The following is a 25,175-nucleotide window of genomic DNA, read 5'->3' as shown; positions in this document are numbered from 1 at the left end:
GGTTAAAACAACAACCAAAAAAAACAAACAGAAAGAGGAGGGAACTGGCCAGAGATAGAGGCCGAGAGGTCCATCCAAAACCCCCCACCTGAGCGCTTCATGACCAGAATCTGCAGTCTCTGGTCCAGCCTGTTGCCAGGGGCCACAGGTGTAGGTCCCTGCCCGGCCGGCAGGAGCAAGCCCCAGTCTCTGCCGTTCTGAGCCCCCGTGGCCAGTGGCGGCTGCCCTCCGCGAGCACCTCCCACCAGGTGAAGAGCTGGGGAAACAGACTCATCCAAGTCTCAATTCCGGCACAAGGAAAAAAATCCCAGAACAAACCGACTTGACTTTTCAACATTTTATTCTTGTATTTGTACAGCTCTATTTTACAACTCAGTAATGCAGTTTAGACACAGCCAAACCCTGTCTCCGGAGTAGTTATAGCACAAGCATGACGCAGAATGGGATGAGACAAACATTCCCAAAGAGAGCTTAGTTAGTGATAACTCCAAGTCCCTGTGTCTGCCTACACTTCCAAAAGGGATGGTGCGGTCGTTGCCCGCTGAAAACGTCCATGAAAAAAAGGCACCGTAGGACACGTTGTACAGGTATATACAAACCGAAAACTAGAACAAAACTACACAGTTTTCCTTCCGCAGCTTTTTTTGTTCTTTTTTTTTTAATACACACTTTGTAAATTGTAAACCTTCACTTGCAAAAAAATACAAATACACTGAGGCATTTTAGACAAAATATTTTCTTACTTATACAGATGCAATACTTAAAATATTCTCTTAAGTGCTCTTTCTCATAAAGATTCTCAGATCCGTGTCTGCCTGCAGATACAAAATCGAGCCTTTAACGCGGTTTTATATTTTTAATATATCTTTTTTAGGTTTATATATATTTATTTTATATATATATATATTTATATATTTACAACTCTGCCATATATTCCTTCACCTTTGGTTAAAAAAATTAAAGCCCTCTCTTTGATAACATACCGAAGTCTCTTCTTTTAAAAGAATGCACACTTACATACAAAAGAAACATCTGATCCCACAAAACATCTACATTCCTCATTTTGCAGACTGAGTCAAGTCAGAACTTTTGCATACTCCCCCAGCTTCGATATATAAAATGATTTTGCTTTTTGCTGACATGGTTCGCCTTACACATAGGAGAAGAAGCAGTATTATTTTCTTAATGTTTTACGGCAGTGGGGGAGGGGAGCGGCCGTGGCTCCCCCTCCCCCCGCCCCTCCCCCACCCCCCCACTCCCCCAGCTATGATTTGCACTAGTGGATGAAAGAGGCACTACATCATGGGATGAACATGGTAAAGTGTTACAGTATCCTTTGGGTAGATTCTGAGAAGGGGCTCGAATGGAAAGCATCAACACTCCATGCTTCAGCAGGCTTTGGGGAGCTCCGGGGGCAGGTCAGTGGCGGACACACGGTATTGCACCTTGGTGTTGGTAATGGCACCGTGCTTCTGGCGCAAGTGAAGACGCAGCTGGCTTTTGTGACGGAAATGCAGGTTACATTTCTCACACTGGAAGAGAACCAGAGGCAAACCGTTAGTCATCAACTCAAGAAACATGTCATTACTCAAGGACCTTGAGAAGGAGAGATTCTCCCTTCAAGGGATGGGGCAGCTCTTCCCTCTGGAAGGCCACTTTGAGAACCCACATGAATTCTGGCTTCTGCTAAGGGACAAGTAAGCTGTGTACAAATGTCCCTTCCTTGCTTTCCAAAGTGTTGGTCATGCTTTTACCCCACTTGAGATGAATTTCCCTGCTTCAGCTCCACAAGTTCAAGTCTAAACCAAAAATGCAGTTCCGATGCAGACTCCCCAAATTTTTAAGGCTTTCCTGAATCCCTCCAGGATGAAAATAATCCCTCTTTCCTTTGACTTCTGTAAGATTTCTAGCCTTGCCATGTAATGCCAGATAGCCTTGCCAACCCATGCATTAGCATCCTTCTCAGGTAGGGAATCCTTTGATGGTGGTGAGCACTTCTTACTAAACTTTATAATCTTCCCAGTTCCTAATAGAATATACCTCAGACAATTATGTAATAAATCTGAACATATTTGGATAAATGGATTAGAACAGTCTGAATTCATAAAAATTCTGGAATCTAGGATATGCTTAAAAAATACAGTTATATTCCTTTAAGTTAGTGTGTACACCTCAGATCAGCTAAGAAGGCATTAGCAAGCAGAGCTGTTTCTTGCTTTGATTCAATGAATGGATGATAATGGTTTTAGTGGGAAAGTTCTTTAAAAATAAAATGGATGACTAAATATAATGGGGTAACCTGATGCAATCCTGGAACAGAAAAATATTTTAGGTAAAAGCTAAGAAAACCCAAATAAAGTATGGACTTCAGTTAATCATAACGTACCAGAATGGGTTCATTAGTTGTGATAAATGTACCCTAGTAGGAAGACGTTAGCAACAGGGGAAAACTGGGTACATACGGGAACTCTCCATACTATCTTTGCAACTTTTCTATAGATCTAAAACTATCCCCTAGGGGCTTCCCTGGTGGCGCAGTGGTTGAGAGTCCGCCTGCCGATGCAGGGGACATGGGTTCGTGCCCCGGTCTGGGAGGATCCCACATGCCGCAGAGCGGCTAGGCCCGTGAGCCATGGCCGCTGAGCCTGCGCGTCCGGAGCCTGTGCTCCGCAACGGGAGAGGCCGCAACAGTGAGAGGCCCGCGTACCGCAAAAAAAAAAAAAAAGCACAAAAAACTATCCCCTAATAAAAGTGTAATAAAATATGTTCATATAGAGAATATGTTTTAAAGTAAAAAAGGAAATATATTTAGAAAAATTAAAAAATTAAATGGGCAGGCAGTGAGTAGAAAGAGCCCCGGTCTTGGGAGACAAGGGCCCCTCATATCAATGGCACCCACCGCTGTGCGTCCTGAGTGCGGCATTTCTCTCTGAGCCTTGGCTTTTCCTTCTGTAAGGGACTGAGTCAATACACTCTGAAGGTCACTCCTAATTCTGACATTCCTGTGCATCTAAACACCCACAAAATAACTGAAACAGCAAATATGTACTGGACTATGGGCCAAGCACTGTTCTGAACACTTCAGGGAATCCATTAATTTAATATGACTCCATGAGGTAGGTGTTATTATCAGGCTAATTTTACAGATGAGGAAATTAAGGTACAGAGAGGATAATTAATTTGCCCAAGAACAAAAGCAAGTAAGAAGATATTCACTCAAGGATTGATAAACAACTGAATGAGAGTAACCACCTTTTCAGGTTAACATTTGCGATATGGGTTAACGATTCATTCATTCGTCCTTGTGCCCATCACGACCTAGAGCGATGCCATAAACTCAGCAAAGCCAGCCTCATCTATAACAGTAGTTTCCACACCTGTAAACCATGGGACTCTTTTTTCAAATTAAATGGAAACTGGAAAGGAAAAGAGACTGGTACTGTCTCATTCCCGTCCTGTCCTGCAGGGTTGCAGAACCTCAGTGATTGGAAGAGCACAGTTTGAAAACTGCTCATCTACAGCATCCTCACTATTTCATAGAGAAAGAAAACTGTGGCCCAGTGAGAGGGTCAGGGTTTGCCCACAGCCCTAAAAAGGGTCATTGTCAAAGCTGGAATAAGAACCCAGATATCTCAGCTACCTGGCCAGTATCTTTCCCCTTTACAGCAGAGATCGGCAAACTGTTTCTGTAAAGAGCCAGACAGTAAATATTTTACACTTTGTGGGCCTGATATTCTCTGACACAACTACTCAGCTCTGCATTATAGTGTGAAAGAGGCCAGAGACATACGTAAACAAGTGAGCCTGGCTGTGTGCCAACAAAACCTTATTTGTGGACATTGAAATTTAAATTTTATATAATTTGTATGTCACAGAATATTATTCTTTTGATTTCTTTTTAGCCATTTGAAAGTATAAAAACCATTCTTAGCTCATGGAATTTCAAAAATTAGCCCACAAGCCATAGTTGGCTGAGACCCTGCCCTAGAACACTGTGATTCCAATGGCCCGATCATGGCCTTTCGCTGCTGGTCACCTGCAGTTGCCTTTTCTCTGTTTTTTTCCCTTGTATCACCACATTCTTCTGGTTCTCCTCCTACCCTATTGACTGCCCCTTCTCAAACACCTTAGCTCCTCTGAAGTAGACATCTAGCCCAGTTTAGGGCCGTGCTGGAAGCACTCAATAAGCAATTGTGGAATGAATGAATGACTCTGATATCTATGTATTCACAATCCAGACCTCTTTCCTAAGGCCCGGATCACCTAGCCCAACACCTCCACTTTAAAGATGAGCAAACTAAGACTCAGGCCAAGGTCAAGCTGGTTGTCTTAGGACCATTCGAGTTCAGTGGTCATCCCACTGCGCGCCTGAGATTAGAGCAAACAGTCCTGCGGCCCCAGCCCTCCACCTCCGCACCCATCCCAGGCCAGCCAGCAGCCACGAGAGGCTAACGTACATGGTAAGGTTTCTCTCCCGTGTGGATTCGCAGGTGGCTCTTCAGAGTCTGAAGGTGCCGGAAACGGGTGCCACAGATTTCACAGGGATAGGGCTTCTCGCCAGTGTGGATGAGCACGTGGGCACGGAGGTGGGCCACCTGCGCAGGAGAGCAAAGAGCGAAGTGAGAGGCTCTGCCGGGGTGGGCTACAGACACGCCCCAGCCTCTCAGCGGCACCCGGGGCTAGGGTCCTTCCCCACGCCCTCTGCTCACCTGGACAAATCTGGCTCCGCACGTTTCGCACTTGTAGGGCTTCTCTCCGGAGTGGATTCGGGTGTGGGTTTTCAGGTTGGCTGGCCGGTTGAACTGGGCCCCGCAGATGTTACAGCGATAGGGCTTCTCACCTGTTACCGAGAGAAGGGGAAAAGGCAAGCCACACTCAGCAGAGGTCTCCACAGTCCCCGGGCCCTGGATTTCAAAGCAAGCTGCCCTTCCTGGGGCCACTTTGGCTTTCCTTCCCTTGGAAGATGTCAGAGAGAGGCGTCAGGGGTTGGCCACCCCTGCCTGCCAGCCCTCTCTTACACACGCACCAGCACACCTCGCCCACGGCCAGGCTCAAGAAGCAGGTGGTGATGTGGAGGGAGGGAAAGGACGCAGGGCGTGGGACAAGGAGGGAGCGAGGTTCCAAGAACCAGCCTTTTCATTGGGATTATCTAACTGTGGGACGTGGACATGTCACTCTCCTTCTCTGGGCCTCAGTTTCCCTCTCTGGAACCCGAGGGGTGAGTTTAGATTACCTGGGAAGGCTCTTCTAGCTCTTCCCTCGGGTGAGACTGATTCAGTCATCAACCCACTCCCCAGAGAGACACAATCAGGCCGCTCTAGTTTCTCTCCTTGAGAACAAACACGCTTTTCCGCTTGTGGCAACTACAGCTGGATTCCGTTTGCACGAGAGCTGGGGCCCGAGTTGGAGTAGTTGCTCAGACAGAGGAAACCAATAGAAGGGCCGAGCCTTCCTTCATGGAAAGTTTCTGGGATAATAGACCCATTTAAAATACCAGGAGAGAGTCAACTTTGGACAACTATCAGGTTATTAGACGCTACCTGGGAAAGGAATGTGAGTTGATAAGGAACAAGCCCTTAGAGGGAATCAAGAGGCCTTTAGCGTTTTTCTGATTTATAAAAACCGAATTGACTTTGCCCCTCTCAGCCAAAGTTTCTTCCCCTGTGCAGTGGGATTAACACTTCTGACCCCAGCAAAGGTGGAGAAGCAAGACAGAGTCTGTCAGAGGAAAGACAAAGGATGTGGGGAGTGGCTGGGTCACTAAGCAAAGACGTGGCGGGGCTAGGCCCGCACTCAGGCCAGGGCAGCACCTGCCCCCTGCCTCACCCCACAGGGCACCGAGGCCCTACACTGCTTTCTCGAGAATGCTCTCCCCGTCCTGCCCCTGGGGAACCCTGGTGAGCTCGGGGGCTGGGGGCAGGGTGTACAGGGCCATACCCGTGTGGACGGTCTTGTGGCTGGCGAGGTTGCCCTTGTAGCGAAAGGAGGCCTGGCAGCGGTCACACTTGTAGGGTTTGTCACTGTGGGTCTGCAGCGTATGCCTCTTGAGGGAGGCCTCCTCAGAAAAGCGGCAGTCACACTCATTGCAGAAGAAGGCCCCGTTCTCTGTCGGAGGGTGGGAGGGGGCACCAGCGTCAGCACCACAAGGAAGGGAGGTAGGGCTCCGAGGCCTCCCCACTCTGGAGCTCCCCCGAGGGCCAAACTGAGCCCCCAGCGCCCTGTCTGCCCAGGGTTCACGGGAGCCCAGAGCAAAGGGCCTGTGCGGATTCTCTTTTTCTTAGCATTTAGAGTCTCGATCGTGGAGGCGAAAGGAGACAGATTTGAAGATTAAGGTATAGGAGGGAAACTCAAACCCACAGGTACCCACATGGCCTGCGCCAGCTTGAGGAAAGCTTGGCACCTCCTTCTCTCGAGAGCTCTGAGAACTGACTTTCCTTATCAGGTCATAGTTCTACTTACATTCATACACAGAAGCCCTCGGGTAAGACAGCCTCTGTCTGTGTCTCTATCTCCAAAATCAGGATAATAAACCCCTGTCCTGCCTACCTCGCAGGATCACGTTGTATAACATAAAGCATCATAGGAATGTAAGATATGAATCAAAGTCAAAGATACTCTGAGGTCATCAAAGGAGGAATTAATGATGACCATGGTCACCCTTGCACCTATCTGGACTTCATGTCTCCCAAACAGTTTGAGATAGGGAGACCAAAGATGATGGTGGAAGTAGAAACACAGGCCCAGAGAGAAGGAACTGGAGTGTAGAGCAAAGGCAAATGGCCACGGGGCCAGGAGGGGACAGTCCCTGCTCTCCCAACTATCGGTCCATGACCCTGTGCCAAGGCTCTGAGTGTAAATAACTAATTTTTTTCTTTTGTTTTAACAATTTGGAAATGACACATCAGGGTGGTTCACCCCTGAAGAGGCATCGCTGGGCTATCCTGTTACAGACAGAGCTGGAGGAAGAGGTAAAAACTGGGGAGGCCAGTCACACACTATCCAGAAACGTCAATTAATAATCAGTTCAACTAATCGAATTCAGCTGACAATAACTGAGTGCCTACTCTGTGCTAGACTCACTTGGCCCGATGGGAAATGCAGGCATGAATGAGGCCGGATGCTTCTCCTTCTGGAACGTACAGCCTAGCAGGGTGAACCAACATGCACACCGATCGGTTGGGGTCCAGTGGGCCTGAGAAGGCTCCGGGAGCTAGTTATAGCCAGCCCCACAGCCAACTTTGCTGGAAGGAAGCTGAAAAGGCTGTGTGGTCCTTCTGCAGTCCCCCAGATTAACTCAAATTCCCCAGCCCTTGCTTTGGTCAACTAGTTCCCTACGAGGTCAAGAGTGGGACTATGGGTTGCTGATTTAAATGCCATTGGACTTCCAACCAGGGGCTTCTCCCAATCAATGACAACAGCGTAAATAAAATGGAAACACAAGGCCTGTGGAGCAGAGGCAGAGGCCAGGGGAGGGAGGGGAAGGAACTCACCACAGCTGGAATCTGAGTACTCAGACTGGGTCTCTCCCAGCTCCTCAGGGAACGTGGGACCAGTGGCGTGGAGGCACATCTCTGCGTGCTGCGGGGACTGAGAGCCACAGGACGTGCACTTGGGGGCGTGCAGGTAGAGCGGAGAGTGGCTCTCACTGCTGCTGCGTGGGGAGCCGGTCAGTGACCTGTGGGCGGGGAGAAAAGGGCCTCAGCAGCTGGAGCAGGGCAGAGCGCTCTGCCTGGCATTTTTGCATCCCCTCTTCCCTGTGCTCAGGGCAGCCCAGAGGCCAGTTGGAATCTGACGCCACAGAGTTATTTATCCCCTAGCCTACCTCCAAATAGCAGACACATCGAGATCACTGATGGGGGCCACACTGAGCCCAGACTCCACTCCCGGGCCCAGTTTCCTCCCCTCAGTGCTACAGTCCACAGCCTCCCTCGGTCCAAGGCAAGTAAGAGGACTCCTCCCTGCCACAGAGATTGCAGGAGCTTGGGATTCTTGGAATGCTCATCTACCATGGAGGGGAATTCTCTCTCTCTGTGAAAATATACCGAAGCTCAAGGTCCTTCCTCACTTAGGCCAATTCAGTCAATAGGCCTTGGCCCATACCTCCAATGTGCTCAGCATTTCAGGCAAGAGCAGAACACAGCGCCCCGCACCCATCAGAAGTGACCCCAGAACCCTGCCCCGGTGAGCCCCGACCCCAGGTCCGGACTGCCTGTGAAATCACCTGTTGACGATGTTATTGAGCCTGCTGGCCTGTGGGATGGTGGAGTCCTCGCCACTGGTGCTGAGCTTGGTTGGGGACTGGAGGTCAAGGGTCTCGGGCTCCATGGGTGGCTGGCAGGCCGCCGGGGCAGTGTAGGCTCGAGGGGAAAGGCGGCCCAGCTCGGCCTGCTCGGGCCCCTCTGGTTTGGCATTCTGGTTGAGGCTGTTGAGCACGATGAACTTGTACTTCTTCCAGTTGCAGGCTTTGGGGTCAGTGGGGCTTTTGGCCGGAGGGGACCCGGAGGTCTGGAGGATGCAGGCGTTCTTGCTGCTGCAGGACTCCGTGGGTGAGTTGGGTTGGCAGTCGGACTTCTGGGGGCTCTGCGGGCTCACCAGACCCTTCCGGTTCAGGGGTGCATTGGGCGGCTCGAAATGCAGGGCGATCTCATCCTCCGACGAGGGCCTCTCTTCCTCTTTGCCGGCCTTGTCACAGGCGAAGTACGGGGCGCTCCGGCCCGAGGGGGCAGCAGGCTTGGGGCCCTCGGCCACACTGTAGTGCATATCACTCCGCGCCTCCTCCAGGGCTGCCTCCTTGGGTGAGTACACGTTGTTGTGGCCCACAGTGGGGGAGAGCTCCATGGCCGGCCGACTGTACTCACTGGGGACTGGCCTGGCACTGTCGCAGGGGAGGGTCCGCTCCTTGGGGAAGGAGTTGGCCACAGGCATCCGGGCATCCCGCAGCTCCTCGTCGGAGAAGAGGAAGCTGCTGACCGGAAGGTGGCCATACATGGGGTACGAGGCTGGCGGCGTGGACAGGCCATTGTACAGGCTGGGCGCGAAGGCTCTGCTCTCACACCCAGGGGCGTTCCTCAGGGGCAGGCTGTTCTCCACCACCTCCCGGCCCCGATAGGCCATGAGGTCCTGGGGCATCAGCATCCGGCTGTTCAGGAAGTCTTCACGGGGAGGCTTAATGGCAGGGACCATCTCTGCTTCACTGCAGGAGCAAAAAGAGAGAAGACCCCGGCCTCCAAGTCAGAACCTTCCAAGTGACACTGGTCTATGAAACCACATTTGCACTTGAGTCAGTCAGACCTGGGCAATGTGGCTCTGGAGTAGGGAAACACTTGCAGTTACAAGGCAGTTCTGCTAAAAGTCTAGCAATCTAGCCCACAGCTGGGGAAACAAGGCCCAGAGAAGGGAAGTGAGTTACCCACACAATCAGTGCCTGTTTAGACGTGATTTTGCATGTTTAAGTCCCATATGTATACATATGCATGAATCTATAATTATTCAGATGTTACAGAATATAAAGCTATCAGAGTCCTTATCTCATTTCATCCTTACAGAAGGGATGTAGATCAGGAATTACTGTCTCCATTTTACACACCTGGAGACTGAGCTTCAGGGAGGGAACAACTTATACGATGTTGGTGCTACATGTTTGGAGGGTCTTTGTTATACTGGTGCCCTGTGAAGAAGGGACTCGCTCTATATACTGCCTGGAGCCGTGGGCGAGTTTACTTTGGAGAACAGGCAGCACGTGCCAGCGTAGGAAGCCCTGGCTCTGCAGCAGCCAGACCTGGTTTCCAGTCCCTGCTGTGCCACTTAGCAGCTCTGTGACCTGGAGCAAGTCACCGAACGCTCCAAGCGCAAGGCCTGACCCAGAGAAAGCATTCATAATGATGATCTTGCCACCATTATCACCCACAGGAGACAAAGAGCCCAAGCTGCGTATACTTGAAGGGACATTATGTGGGTGAAAAATAGGCCAGCTCAGTCTGATCACAGTTAACAGAGCTAGAACCAAGGAGTGAAGGTGAAGGGAGCCAGATTTCAACCCGCTGTAAAGAAGAGCTTTCAAACTATCCAAGGGAGAACTGCATGGCTCTGGGAACACTGAGTTCCTGGCTCCTGGAGATGTTCAAACAGAGGCCGCAAACCTTTCTGTCTGAGAAGGGATGCATTTATACTGGAGTAGCTGAATCCAACGGTTCTATAGACGTCAAGGCCCAAGTCTCTGTTCCACTTAGCAAAGCTCTTCCCTTCTTTGGCTCTCAGGTTCCTCAACTTTCCGTGATAGTCATGTCTTACCAGCCCTCAGATAGGGGGCTAGACCCAGTGAACCCTATTTAATTCAATAAATGTTCTCTCTAGTAGCAGCAGGGTGACATAAAAGATGAGTAAAGCAGCCCACAGTCTGGTGGGGGAACTAAGGGGCATATGTAAATAGTTACAGTGGAAGCCTAAAGGAGAACTAAAACATGTATGCAAATAGTGAAAACAGAGGCAAAGTCTAAAAGACAGGCAAAAGGCTTTCAGACACAGCTGAAGAGCTGAGGAAAGAGCAAAGTGATAAGTGCACAAACATCTATGAAGAAGCTGGCATCCAGGCGTGGTCTTGCAGGATGGGTGGGAGGAAAGGGTCTATCAAGTGAATGGAAGGAAGCAAGAAGTGGGGAGGCACACGGCATATCTAGGTAGCAGGAATGTGCAAAAGCAGGGGAAAGGTAGGTTGTGGCGTATCACAGAGGATTGTTTCTTCTGTGTGAAAGCATTATCAATTGTTTCCGACCCTGTCTGATCCCTTCCATCTCCGAGGCTTCCATCTAGGCAGCAGCTCACCTGGCCTTGATGAACTTCCGGCAAGTGTCCACAACATGCTCCATCTGCAGGTACATAGCTGTGGCCATCACGGCCATGATGTTGCCCTCCCGCAGATTGAGCCGAGATGTGTACATGAAGTCCAGGAGGATGCAGAACCCCTCCGGGTTGATCTCAGGATCCAGGTTGATCACACTGAGGTTGCATTTCAGCTGGTCTGTGAAGATGCTGTAGAACAGGCCACTGTAAGACAAAGAAATGTCTCACTATAACAGACACATAGAAACTGTTATCAATTACAGTCACCACGGACGCTCAGCCCCTCTCCCCTGGACCTAGCTCCAGAGCTTCCATGGCAATTAATAATAGTTGCCAATTATGGAGAATTTACTAAATCCCAGAGAGTCATTACACACTTACATACACTATCCTGTGCTCCTCATAACCTTGCAAGGTAGATTCTATCCTTCTCTCCCTTTACAAACGGGGGAACTAAGATCAAAGAGGTCAAGTGAGGGCTTCCCTGGTGGCGTAGTGGTTGAGAGTCCGCCTGCCGATGCAGGGGACACCGGTTCGTGCCCCGGTCCGGGAAGATCCCACATGCCGTGGAGCGGCTGGGCCCGTGAGCCATGGCCGCTGAGCCTGCGCGTCCGGAGCCTGTGCTCCGCAACGGGAGAGGCCACAACAGTGAGAGGCCCGCGTACCACAAAAAAAAAAAAAAAAAAAAAAAAAGAGGTCAAGTGATTTTCACAAAGTCACAGAACCTGTATTCTTTTGGTCTTAACTGCACAGCTTACCAGAGCTAAATTTAGCACTCATTTGCAGTAACTATTTTGAGTCTATATCTTTGGGATAAGCATTTCTTTTCTTGTTCCATCACATTATCCTTATTTTTTAAATCTTATTGTATTTTTTTAGAAGCAAATTGGGTATTGATGACAAATAAAATGATGCCTACATCTACAGTTTACTGATTTTCTACAAGTCCATAGACTATCACAAGGTCAATACTCCTAGGAGAGCCAAGTCAGCGTCAAGCCAAGCCTCCAGGTACCACGGTGTCTGGTAGAGGAAAGAGCACTCAGTGAGAGGCCAACATTCTGGACTGTCATCTGGATTCTACTCTTTCTGAGCGTGTTGCCAGAAGTGAGCTAGACTTCACCCAGTAGTTAGCTAGGCGACCTTGGTTAAGAGACTTCACTTCCCTGCACCTTGGTTTCCTTCTCTGCAAAGCAGAAACAAGAGTGTCTCCCTTACAGGCCTATGGCAAGAATGAGAATGTGAAGGGGACAGATTGATGCCTGGCACGTAGTAAGCATTCGGTTAGCGTTACCTATTCTTTTTCTCTCTATATAAACCTCTCCACTATTTAAAACAAAGGTGCTTGTTGTAGATGTTGAATAAGTCCTCTACTAGCAATCAAGATCCCTGGCTCTACGTCAGTTTGCCTGTGAATGTCTTCATTTTATCATCTATGAAATGGAGCTAATCGTGCCATCCATAACACAGGCCACTATGGAGATCCAGGGAGGTGCTGTAACATAAATTGCTCTGAACACTTGAAATACTTGTCAAGTATGAAGAATTAGCCAGCTCACTTTCACCAACTTACATATGCTCGGAAACACCCATAGAAATATAGTCATGGTATAAATAAATACAGTCATAGAAAAAAAAGAGCAAAAGATCTTAAATTAACTCGCTTAAAATATTTTAAAACTCGCTTTCACTTTTCATTTTTTCACTGGTTCACTGAAGTTAGTCTCCATGTTTGCCCAAAACACATCGCTTCCGGAGACAGTATATGATTTCTTCTCCCTCTATCCCCACAGAATGGAAACTCTTTCTTTTCTAAAAGTATGTTCATTCGTTTGCTTCCTGAGAACCCACTCGGCCAGGCCACGTGCTGGAGATCTGGAGAAAAATGAGATGTGATCCCAAACACAGCCAGAGGCCTCCATGCTCCACACTGGCAGCCGGCACCATCGCTCCCCTTATATCCATCATCCACCTTCCGCTTCCAGACCCCTCACCTGCAGGCCATGAGGACCGTCTTATGGGCTCGGAACTGCTCCCGGCTCACCACTATGACAACATCCGTCAAGATGTCGCGGCTCCGCAGGCGATTAAGGTTGAGAAGAACGTCACTGGCGTGGCGGGTGAACTGTATACAGCTGTCAGCCGGCGAGGCCATTTTTTTCTTCACCTGAAAGAAAAGGTCAGAATCTTTTTAGTCCTCCAGAACCTGTTTCCTTCTCACCAGGAGTGTGAGAGCAGGTGGCTTAGCCTGCTCCCTTGTGTTTGCTTTTGAACAACTCATGGCCCATCTCTGGGCATTACTCTTCATGTCTGTACAATGAGCTAATAATCTTTAACCAACTTGTTAACAGAAAACCCTATTGGGGAAAGAGGAGGGAATGAATATTTGTTGAATGTTTTCTCCACATACCAAACACGCTGCCAGCATTGAGAGGCAGTGAGTGTGTGACAGGGGAGAGAAAGCATGCTTTGAAGGTTAGCGCATGGGCCATACCTTTTGCAGGCTGTGTGACTTGGAGCAAGCTGTTTTACGGTTTCTGGGCTTCAGTTTCCCAAAATGGGAGTAGTAATTCCTAGGCGGTTGTAAAACTTAGAGATACGTGCCTGGTCCACAGTAGATTCTCAAAAATCGTAGCTATTCTCATCGGCATCTCATTTCATTATCCCAGCCACCATCTGTCTCTCCCCTGCTAGGCTTCAGGATTGTCTGACTGTATCCTGAGCACCTAGCGCCTTGCTGGTGCATAGTAGGTGGCTAAATTAATGGGAACCGAGAAACGAGTAAGGGAATGAGTGATCGCACAACAGTGTTAAGACAGTCGAACGCAGGGGCAAAGGGGTGGGGGCTGGGTGTGACGGACAGGCAATCGGCTCTCCTTTATCTCATCTAATGAAGAGTGGCACCATTACAGAGACACATACATTGGCAAATTAAAAGAAAAGTTTGTCCACAAAATTGTAAAGCACATAATTCAATTTACTTACCCAATGCCTTGATTCACAGTCCAAAATTTTGCTTAAAACCTGCAGGGAAGATAAAAAAGCAAACAGAAATTGATTTCATGAATGTAAGATTGTCCACTATAGTCTTATTTTAGGACACACATATTTAGTTTTACTTTGATAGCTGCAGCCTGCCAGCTGGTGCGGTTTTACCACAAGCTAGCAAACATTTTTCCCAGCTCGGCTCTTATGGAAACAACGGGCATCCAAAGCCATGCGATAATAATGTTTTTACCCTGAGTACTGGGAATACAATTTCATACATTAATTACATATACGTAGACACATTTATTTCCTCTCTCAGAGTAAAAACTGTATGCCATCCAAAGGCCCTTGAGTTTATGGGAAAGAAAAAAATAATAAAAGTGATGCTTTCAATACTAATGAGAATGATCCTTCAGGGGCCTAAAAACTCTGGATGCGTTTCAAAACCTGCTAAAATATTCTCTTTCAAGGCCTAGAATGACTCCACAAGGCCAACAGGGTCAACATCTTTATCCCTATTTCACTGATGACAAAACTGAAACTTGGGTTCAAGTGGCTTGCTCAGGACAAACAGCTAGGCAGTATTTCCTGACTAGCTGAAACACTTAAGACAGAATAAGGAATCTGCAGAATACAGCCTGAGATGGTATATCTACTCTTCTCTCCTTTTTTGAAATTTCCCCTCCCATCCCTCTTGGGCCTAAGACCAGATACAGGGTTACAAACTTCCGAGTTTGTGCTTCCCCCTGCTGGTGAAAGATTTAAATGTGAGGTTTAGCTGAGAACCGGCCAGGAAGCGCTTAGGAAATATGGACCCTCTCCAAACTGGTTTCTCTAAAACAAAATAATTTAAAGCATAGGTGAAAGACTATCATTTATGATCACATGTGGGCTGCAAAACAGAACAATATTTGAAACCACACACCCCCCCCTTGCCCAACTTTTTTTAAAGTGTAGCCCTTTAGAGTTATCTTCCGGGTAAAGGGGCCCGAGGCCAGGGAGGTCATATTGGGCCACATAAATGGTGAGTGACCTGGCCCTAGGTCTTCTGGCTTAAATTCCTGTTCCCTTTCCAAATCAGCCTACGTGCTGTAGAACATGCAAGACAGCACCCTGATGTGGGTGAATCTCATTTTTAAGTTCCTTCCCTCACACAAGCACTTTGCCCCCATTCCAGGCTGCTGAGTCTTACCAAATGAGCACTCTAAAATGAGAGGTTTCCTTGAGTCTGTAACCAAACACTCTGACATTTCTCTGTGGTCCCAAGTGCCAGTCACTCAGTCTCATTGGCTTCAAGGTTAATGTGTGCATGTGAGTGAGTGGGGGTGGGGGAAGGAAATGGGGGAAGGGAGAGGATAGAAAAAGACAAAAGAACCTATTTATTTCCTCCTCTCCCCATTCTAACTCAAGATGGGCAAAGAGAGATACACTGAATGGGTCCTAACCAAAGTCCAAGGATGGTCTCCTTGGAAAACGAATGCGGAAGACACGTGAGGTTTACTTATAAACCTTCCCCTCTTCCCCCGTGGAAGAGATCCCTCAACCCTTCTGGAATACCTAAGGCTGCCCTGGAACAAGCTTCAAACACCATCTTGCCTGTGGATTTCCAGTCACAGACTTTTGGAACCACAGGAAGCCCAGATTTGCCATTTCACCTTGACAAGTGGCAATGACTCACTCCAGATGCGGAATGAAACAAACAAACAAAACAATTCCCCTGGGTCCACTGTCAGCCAGGCCCTAGGCTGGGCACTTTCCACTGTAAACCTCTCGGCCTGGCTTGACCAAAAACAAGGCACATACACTAAGGCCCCTGTCCTTATTAAGTCCACTCCTTTCTCAGCTAGCTTTGTCTTCGGAGCCCCACAACTAGTGAGTATGTGGGTTACAGTGGGCGTGGGCAACGCTGCCGCCCTCTAGATGCTGCAGGTGTGGGAGCACTACAGCATCTGGTTTGGTTTTGGGGACCACTCAGCTCCTTCCCATCCATGATTGTGGCTGATAACAATACCAGCCCCCATTTGCTCGGAGGCCACCGAGGCTCCAGGGGATGTCTCGCCCAAGATCTCAGAACTAATTCCAAGCAAAGCCCAGGACGAACGCCGTCTCCTAGCTTCGGCCATCCCACCAATGCCAAACGCAAGACTCATTCCACAGAAACAACCAAGAGAGCAGAGCTGTCAAGGAGAAACTGACATCTGCAAGGGCCCAGACGTGGGCTCTCCCCACCCCAGCCAGCCCCAGTCGCGGAAACCACCAAGTGAGAGCTAAACATGGTCTTTTTCACCCCACACACTTTCCCTTTGGCGCTTTCCCTGTGTATTTTCAATGAGGCACCTTGAGAAGGCAGATCCTTTAAAGGGTCTGAAGAAGAAAAGAAGAGGGAACTCCCCCTCCAAAAAGTCAAAGAGAAAGAAGACAGCATAAAGGAGAGGGAGAGAGACAAGAGGTGAGGAGAGCAAAGCCATCCAATATGAAAGACCCCAGCCTTTCCCTCCCGCCTCCAGAGGCAGCCCCCGTCTCTTGCTCACACACAAGGGCACAAAATCGAGCCGTGCGGCCAGGGCAAGCCCGCGCAGATCCGCAGATCGCCCACCCCCATCACACCGTACCTGTCTGCCAGGGACCGCCCACCCCCGGGCGTGCTGCCCGCACCGCGGCCCGTCCACCTCGAAGCCCCCGCAGGCGCGGCGGAGGCCCGGCGGTACCCCGGTGGCAGCCCTTAATTTGGTTACATTCAAAAAAAACTTTTCGTGCACCTCGGTAACGAACATTATGTGTGCCTTTTTTCTTTCTCTTTTTTTTTCCTGTTACGCCGTCAAGGCAGGGGGCAGTGAGGGGAATGGCACAACCCTCTCATTCCCGGAACGTAGTCGATCTCAACTCAGCGGATTTCAAAGAACACTCTCTGCCTATCGCCGGCTCCAACGAGAAGTAACTTTCCAGGAAGCTGCCGGCCCGGACGGCCGCCAGGATCGCAGCCTGCGCCGCGCGGGCCGCCGGGGATTCACCCGGCGAGGTTGGCGGAGGGGGTGGGCGCCCGGGGAGGAGGCTCGCGAGGAATACGGCACACTTTCCCCTAAATACCTCGTCCGCTCCCGGTCCAGAACTCCTACAGTTCACCTAGTTCAACCCTTTCCCCATAACAATTTTATAAATAGGGAAAGTCAGGCACAGCTGGTCTAGAACCCAGGATTTCGCGTCCAATCCCCTGCTTATTTCATGACTTCAAGTTGCCGAATTCCGGTGTTTGTTTGCCTGGTGTGTCTTTTTTTATCTTTCTTTCTCTCATTTTGCTTGCCCCCCGCCCCTCCCCCTGTTTTAAAGGGAGTGGTTAGGCGAGGCCTCAAGGTAAAAAAGATGGAATCCCGAGGACTGAGGGTCTCCATCCAGCGCTCCCCAGCCGAGTTGGAGGAAAACTAAACCGAAAGCCCCTTTCGCCTACGTTGGCTAGAAGGCGAACCCAGCTCGGCTCGGTTTCCGCCTAAGATCTTTAGAATAGGAGCTGTCAGGCCGAACCTGGCCAGATTTCGGAATTTCCGAATCCGATTTCTCCGAAACCATAGAGAAAAGGTCGGGATTCGGCAGGGCCCTGGGCGCAAACCCTATCGCGTTCATGGGCGCGCTCCAAGGTTGCCTCGCCTTCCCGTGGCCTTTCTCGGAATTATAATCCCTGGGCGCCATCGCCTAATCGGTCTCAGTATCGGGCTCCGAGGGGCACTTTTGGGGGCCGGGAGGTGGGGAGTAGGGGGCGCGAAAGATGCAACCTGTAAGGCCGCAGTCCACTCCTAAAACTGGCGGGTAGCGTCACAGTGCGCCGCGCATCACATCAGCAGCGGAGGCGGGGTCAGTAAAGACTGGGCCTCTCTGGCTTCATAAAATCCCACTTTCTCATCCCTTCGCCCGGTGGGATAAAGGTGAAAGCGAAGGCTGAAATTTAATATGGGATGGGATGAGAATCTAGGAAGGGAAGCTAAAATTAAGTAAATGCATTTATTGGAAATTAGGAGGCCAGTGGTTCCAGGACTAGCTCAAACCTAATCATGTTTTACCGCTGCCTAACACTAGAGGGAGCCCTCCATCAAGGCTTAAAACCGACAACTCCTTGTCGCCCCGCCCCTCCTTCCCATTGACCTAGTTTAGACACAGTCTCCCGATTTGGAGAATGCCTTCCGCCCTTCCCCCTTCAATATCCCGTTCGGGTTTTGGATTATTGGTCATCTAATAACTCCAATAACTCGTTGAGAAATCCAAAGGAGAATCTGGAAGTGCGGAGCACTCTTTAGGGGCAGGGACGGGGGATCTTAATAAGGTTGGAGCTGCCGCAGTGGAACCAGCATCAGGGCTCCTTTCGGAGCGCTCCCTTTCTCCGCAGCTTCTCAGCTAATGAGCTGCTCGGGTCTAGCCATGGTGATCTGGAGGTGGCGGGGTAGGGTCAAACCGCCGAGTTGTTTTTGTTTTGGGGGAGAAACACTCCTCGCGCTCTTGGCTGGGGGGCGGGAGGGTAGGAAGACAGTAGATGAAAGTGAATTTGATAACGCGGTGGCCTTGGCAGTCGCTTTGGGTGACCGAGGAGGTGTTCAGGGACATTATGTCCTGACTTTCATTTCTATCACACTTCCTGCCAACAGCGCTCTTGCAAGCCTGCAAGCTTCTAGGAAATGCAATAAAATAGAGGGATGTGTTTTATCATCAAGATCTGAAGAGGAGCTGCAGAAAGGACGCTCCCCAGGCGCCCAGCTCGTGACAGCCTTCCAGAAAGGGCCGGCAGTCGATGCCAGCCGACCACGAGCAAAGATATTTTGGCCATCCTGGCTGGACCGGGCTCGGCCTTTGCAAAAAGTCTGGCGGGAGAGGGGGGAGGCATGATCTTCCCAGACAAACAATGCCTTTAAAAATCCGATCTGGACAGAAGTCAGCCAAGGTCTTTATTCACGTTAATGAAGATGGAAGGCACTAACTGTCCTTGGAAAGCGATGAGTCAAACTTGACCGCTCTTCAAACCCGTCCCCAGATTCGTTTCCAACCCGAACAGAGGCGCGTTTCTCCGACGCGGCCTCCAACAGCTCCCGCAGCGGGAGAGGCGGAACTCGATTCCGGCGGACCAGGGCAGTGGAAACAACGGCTTCTCCCGCGGGTGTGCGCGCCTGCGGTCGCTAGGGGCCGCCAGCACTCGGTCGCGCGTTTGCCATCTTAAAATTTGAGCTCCGAGAAAGAAAACTTTGCTGAGAAGCTGTTGTGGATTTCACTCTGCCGGTCCATAGGACCCACACACACACAACTGATTTCTCGCCAAGCCACTAAACAAAGTTTGGAAAGAAGGGGAAGAGAGCTATTTCAGGATCCAAATGTGAGCCTCGGGAGCAGCGAGGTGCATCTCTGCAAGTCTAGGGACTGGGCTTTAATCACGCCCTAACACAACGCACAGCCCCCTCCCAAGAAATAAGACTCCCACCCCTGAGCACTACCGTAGGCTTTTCATGTCTGTGACTGAAAATCTTGGGCCATGCTTTCTAAACAAATTCCTCGGGGACAGCTGGGGAACCCTTTCCAACAATGGTTACCTAAGAGGTTAAAATCATGGCTCCCTCTGACTTCTGCTCCTTTCTCTTAGATAACTCAAAGGGGCGGAGATAAACTCGCCTTTGACTTTAAGTCACTGACCTGGAATTCAGAAGCTTAAAATCTGGTTCCGGTTAGGTCACTAATTCGCCATTAACCCTCTCATCAGGCCTGTTTCCTCAACTGTAAAGCGATATATGTCCTAGAGCCCCTGTGGCATCCCTCCAGTATTGACTTTTCCGGGGGAGAGGCCACAGAGACTGGGAAATCGTGTTTTCAGAATCGGGTACTTTTCGGTTCTCTTAGCGGAGACAGATGCCCGTCGCTGAGTGGCTGTGAATGGAGCAAGCATCCGCAGGCTTTCTAATTTTCATCCATCGTACCAAAACTTTGGAGGTTGGGTGTCATCCTCATTGGAGGGTACCCTCCCCTCTGTCAGTCCTAGCACCTGGTTGGGATACTTGGGGACCCGTAGGTGACGCGGTCGGTCCACTGCCCTAGGCGGGGAACTCAGCCAGGACCCACCACTAGGTGGCGGACTCAGTCCGTGCGAAAATCGCCGCGCGACCACAGCCTTCCACACCCGACTGCCCCCCACCTTTTTGCTGTTGTTGTCTCTTAAGGGAAGGGGGGGTGACTCCATAGGGCAAAGCTGGAAAACACTGAATTTACTAGATGTAATTCCTTCTTCCCGATGCTCAGGCCTCTAGCAACCAAAACGCGGTATCTGGAGCTGCGTTCATGTAGTATACCTTGATTCTTCCAGCCCGAAAGGCTGAATGTATTGGGAAGAGAAAGAAAGGGTGCACATGTCTTCAAAAAGCAGAAGGCAGTCAACGGCATTACCAGAGCTTTCTACCAAACACTGGTCGACCAGCAAAACAGTCGGGAATAAACTGATTCCCACGTAGAAAAGGGGTCCTGGAGGCCAAGGGCAGGCTTAACAGCGCTCGGCTAAGCCGGGGATGGGGGAGTGGGGATGAGGTGGTCTTTTGGTGGGGCTCTCGTCTCAGAGTGGGAGGCGGGGAGGGTTGGGAGGAGCCGTTCCTGGCTTCCAGTGGGGCGAAGAGAAACCGGCCAGCTTTCCCACAACACAGCACCCTCGCTCGGATCACTGCGGTGGCTTTCCCACTTGTTGCGCAGTGCAGGCAACTGGCACGCGCCACACTACTTTGACTCCCAGAGGACTCCAAACCCGGCTACGGATCAGCCTACCATTGCCCCAGTCCATCCACAAACCTCCCTCCCCGACCCATCCCCGCATACACCATCTTCAACCGCCAGCAAAACTACAGGACTTCCAGTCGCTATGGTTTTTTACACCAAAACATTCCTCCTTGTCTCAATATCAGACAGACAGCAGAATTCGGGTGCCCTGAGAGGTCAAGTCCAAGAGGGAAGGGGGGCTACCTCCGCCAGGAGAACTCCCCTACTTAAAGCCAACCAGGCAAGCATTCCCGAGAGAGAGCGCGCGCCGGCGCGCGCACACACACACACACACACACACACTCGAACTACTTCGCCTATTATGACACCATCCTAGCTTTTCTCCCTCCTTTTGAGAGATCAACTACAAAGTCCTTGTTAAAAAGCTACTTTTATCTCCCCTTCCTAAAGAAAAAAAAAAATCCTCAAAAGGTCATTTCACAACATTTTTCAAATATTTGACTTTTGCAAATAGATAGTTTCACCCACCGAGGGGTGGCGCTGCCGCACCACCTCCTCTGAATCGCTAAATTTTTCACAACAAAGTGGGTTGTGAGTGTGGCTACCCGGCAAAGGAGAGAGGGAAGGAAGAATTTTGACATCTAGCCATGGCTACCATTTACTCAACCAATAACTGGAACTCTTTAAGGCTCAGCAAACGACAGCTTAAGAGTTTGGAGTCCCATTCCTGTCAACCAAACCCACAATAAAAATGGGACAGGCTTTTCAAGAAAGCAAGGGGTAGAACCCTTCAAAACTGAGCACAGAGGAAATGGCCAATTGGAGAATTCCCACTTCTAGCTGCCTTCTTCAAGTTGCCCGGTTTTTACAAACAGCTACTAGCCTTATTGTCACTATCAACAGACCCTTAAAACCAGTCAGTGCTTGGGCCTGCAGTATTGGAAATCTTCCAAATAGGATATTGGAACCTTCTATTTATAAGTGGGGGGAGGGAGGACTATTTCCCATCTTCAGGATTCTATTTTGGCCTGAAGACTCAACTACAGTCATTTTAGCAAGGGAATGCCCATCTCCTGGTACTCCCTTTCCATTTCCTCCTCCCCCAGAGACAAATATCTTTTCTCCTTTTAAAAGAAAACACACATATATTTTAAAGCAAGAATGTGATTTCACCTCGTTCCTCTGAGCTCATGTTTGCTACCTCCAGGAATAGCGGGTGGACTAGGGCCAGATGAACTTCAACTTGGGTTGCAGATTTACGAGGCTCTGTTCCTGTGCCAAAGGCTCTTAGTAGTAAATAATGAGCAAAATAGATACCTGTCTCCTGACAGATCCTGCGGGCCCCCCTCTTACGTTTTTTTAAAGTTATTTATTAAAACCACACACACCTTGCAAAGAAAAAGGGAAACTGGCAGTCTCTGTAGAGGAAGCCGGTGGCATCGCTCAGAGCCACAAACTGTATTTCTAAACAGCCCTTTCCCTGGTTCCTTCTCTCCTGCCCCACTTTTTTTCTTTTTACTTTTTTTTTAAGTAAAAAAATGCACCTACTGACATTTTACTTAAAAAAAAAAAAAGAAAAAGACTAAAGCATTACAAGATTTACCTCCTGGAAACTATAAACTGAACAAAAAATCCATAAAGGATTAAATCAGTTTCCTGGGGGGGTGGGGGGATGACCAGCTCACAGAAGAGGTCAGGGACCCAGTAACAGCTCTGGACTTTGAGCACCCACTTTGGGGTCATTCCTTCGGCTCAGCTGTCAGGACCCCCACCACCAAGTCAAACATTTCGAGAAAGTGCACAACATAAAAAGGGTCTTTTTCATGCTTTTTTTTTTAATTTGTAGGTTTGTGTATTTGTTTTCCATAGGATAGCTTTTAAAACTCATTATTGCCACACTAGTTCCATTTTTGGCCAGAGTTCCAAGATAATACGGCATCATAAAGGCAACGCAATCCACAGTTCTCAAGACGTTTACCACGGTCACTGCATCCGGCAGCGGGGTGGCCCCTCGCTCCCCAGCGCAGCCGATTTCCGAGGCTTCAACTCCCCACCCACTCCCTCCCCGGGCCGCCGCCGCCGCCGCCTTCCCGCATTCTTACTCCCTCAAGGAGAGCCACAGGTTGCAAATCCAACCAACCTCGCAATCCGTTTTTGCAAAATCACTCACAAAGATCTCCCGTTCGCGCCCGCGCCCCCTTCTCCCGCGCCAGATCCCCCAGCCGGGGCCACAAAGTGCCCTTCTCTCCTCCCGGGTCTCGCACGTAGGACCGCGGGCTGGGGCTGTTTGTTTTTCCCCTCGCCCAGCGCAAGGACCTCGGGAATCTGAAGCCTTGACGCCGGCTACTCTCCGGCCCGCAGTTCTTGTTTGTTTGTTTGTTTTTACAAAGCCTGCACCATGGGAAAAATAAAATTTAGGAAAGCGGGGGAACAGCCATTGGGAGCTAACACCGAGTCACGAAGCGCCCAAAATACAAACACCGCGACCGCCAGAAATCCCGCCACCTTCCCGCTTGGCTGGGCCGTCCTGCGAAGGTTCCCGGAGTCCCCGCACGCTGAACAGCACCGCAGGTGCAAACGCGCACCCCTTTCCCACCCACCCCCCAAATCCCCGTCCCGCCACAAGCTTCCCTCCCCACGATGGGGTGAGGGAGCGCGCGGGGCTTCCCGACTCTCTAGACTGCAACCAAGAAAGAATAATTTTCAAAGTATTCAACATCCCCGCCCCCAGGCAAGCTAAACCTCCCCCAAAACGCAGGGGAAGGGGACACCAAAACACTCGGATCTCGTTAGGAAGATCACAGCTCTGAAAAGAAAGAGGAGAACCCCATACTTCAACTGGGTTTATGAAAAACAAAAAATAAAAACAAAACGAGGAGTTCGCTTGCATTTTTCCTCCCAAATCTCGGCTCGGAGGTAGGGAATCTAGAGGACCAAGGCCGGTGGAAGGGAGCCAGCGGGGCGAGCGAGCGGGCAGCCTCCCTCCTCGCCTCCCGGAGTGACCAAGAAGGACGTGAGAGGGGAAGGAAGGAGAGGCGAGGGAAAGGAGGAGGGAGGGAGGGAAGGCGAAGCTGGAGCGAGGGAGCAAGGAAGGCAGTTTGCAAGCGAGAAAAGAGGGAAAAAACACAGCCGCACGAATCCAGCGAGATCACAAGCCGTACGCAAGCAGCAGCAGAAAGAGCGAGAGCGCTAGCGCGCGTCCTCTCCGCCGTCTGGGGCCAGACAGCCCCCAGACTTGCCCGAAACACCACCTCCCCAAGCACTGTCTCGTCCTTTCTGCTCCGGCCGCCCCCTAATTCCCCTCCTTCCTCTCCTCCACCTCCTTTTCAAAAACCAAAACAACACAAGGGAGGGTGGCAAAAGCCTCCCCAAACCGGCCAATTCACTCAAAGACAACAAGAATAAAATAGTAAATATATAAAAATCTATATCCTAGAGTGGGAGAGACGTGGGACTAATCTTCGGCATTTATTTTAACACCTGACAGCTACAATAAATAAATATATACATTTACATCAATAGATACACATAGGAAACTTGTAGCCAAAGCATTTGGCAAGAGCGGAAAAAAAAGAATTAAAAGGTAAAATAATGATCATGAGCAGCGGCGGCGGCAGCGGCACCAGCGGCAACAGCGGCGGCGGCGGCGGCAGCAGCAGCAGGAGCGGCGGCAGCAACAGCAATAATCACCTGGTGTCCGGCCTTTCCTAGAAACTTCTTGCATCACCACTTCTAAGAACCCCAGTTCTAAGAATCAACAGAGCTCAATTCTCGGAATTTGAGCTGCGGGCCTTACCACTGCTACGTGGCAGGGGAGGACTCGGTGTCAGCTCTCCGCGACTTTTGCCTGCTTTGGCCCATAAAAAACCCTCAAAGCCACAATATTTTCCCACTGTCCGGCATATTTCGGGTTCCTCACAGGCTGGGCGTCTCGGGTTTGGAGGTTTCGGTGTGAGGCTCGAGGGGCCAGACGGTGGCTCTCCCTCCCCGGCCCCCGGACGATGGTACAGCCTGCTCCGCCACCGTCACGTGGGCTCCCCCTCTGTGACGTCGGCGTCTTTGCTGTAGCAAAGCTCGGCCTCTGGAATTCTGAGAACTAATTTGCTATTCGGTGACATAAGAGGGGGAGTGCGCTTTGCTTTCCCGGGGTCTGGGGCTAATTCCTCCTCTCTTCCCCGTAAACTCAGCTCCTCGAGCTCAACACACAAAAGGGAGCGAGAGGTTCGAACCTTTGGGAAAAAGTCTGTTATATATAGTAGGTTTCGAGGCGAGTAAGAGGAAAAAACAATAAACACCACAGCTCTTTCCAGCTAGAATATTAGGCACCACGAGAAAAATATTTGCAAGCAGTTTTCGGTGGGTTCATTTGCTTTATTTTTATTTGGGACAGTTTTGTTTTTTGGTTTTTTTTTTTCCTTGTTGGTGTGGTGGCTCGGGATTTGGGGTTATTGTATTTTGATGGGTTTCGGATTTTTGCTTCTGATTTTGCCTTTTGCAACTTTGTGATGTTACGTAAATCATAGGATCCCGCATCGGTTGGATTTTGTTTTGAGTGTTTTTGCCCAATCTCATCTCTCAAGCGCTTTAAGGAAGATGTGTTATTTTTTAATACTGATACT

General features: G+C 49.9%; 1 protein-coding gene across 2 annotated transcripts; it reads right to left on the bottom strand.

Moving 5' to 3' along the window:
- Positions 1 to 322: 322 nt before the first annotated feature.
- Positions 323 to 24,330, bottom strand: BCL6 (BCL6 transcription repressor). 2 transcript variants are annotated; one of them, XM_030860993.2, is made up of 10 exons: positions 24,247 to 24,330; positions 13,825 to 13,863; positions 12,834 to 13,006; positions 10,822 to 11,043; positions 8,222 to 9,193; positions 7,491 to 7,675; positions 5,938 to 6,105; positions 4,710 to 4,840; positions 4,458 to 4,595; positions 323 to 1,532 (listed from the first exon to the last, which is right to left on the bottom strand). In XM_030860993.2, the coding sequence occupies exons 3-10, from the start codon at positions 12,992 to 12,994 to the stop codon at positions 1,389 to 1,391; spliced, it is 2,121 nt and encodes a 706-aa protein (XP_030716853.1). In that variant the 5' UTR covers positions 12,995 to 13,006; positions 13,825 to 13,863; positions 24,247 to 24,330; the 3' UTR covers positions 323 to 1,388. The 2 variants fall into 2 exon arrangements, with proteins under 2 accessions (XP_030716853.1, XP_069901565.1); XM_070045464.1 differs by lacking the exon at positions 24,247 to 24,330 and adding an exon at positions 15,020 to 22,597.
- Between the last annotated feature and the right edge of the window lie 845 nt (positions 24,331 to 25,175).

The sequence above is a fragment of the Globicephala melas genome, chromosome 4, assembly GCF_963455315.2.
Source record: "Globicephala melas chromosome 4, mGloMel1.2, whole genome shotgun sequence".
Taxonomy (NCBI): Eukaryota; Metazoa; Chordata; class Mammalia; order Artiodactyla; family Delphinidae; genus Globicephala; species Globicephala melas.
The sequence above is the reverse complement of the archived record's forward strand: the minus strand, read 5'-3'. Positions and strand labels throughout refer to the sequence as shown.

Coding starts and splice junctions, on each gene's coding strand:
- BCL6 (XM_030860993.2), bottom strand. CDS start 12,994: ATGGCCTCGCCGGCTGACAGCTGTATACAGTTCACCCGCCACGCCAGT. Junction 4,841..5,937: donor CCACAAGACCGTCCACACGG/GTATGGCCCTGT, acceptor TCTCGGTAACAG/GTGAGAAGCCCTATCGCTGT. Junction 1,533..4,457: donor CGGGAGAGAAACCTTACCAT/GTACGTTAGCCT, acceptor GTTCTCTTCCAG/TGTGAGAAATGTAACCTGCA.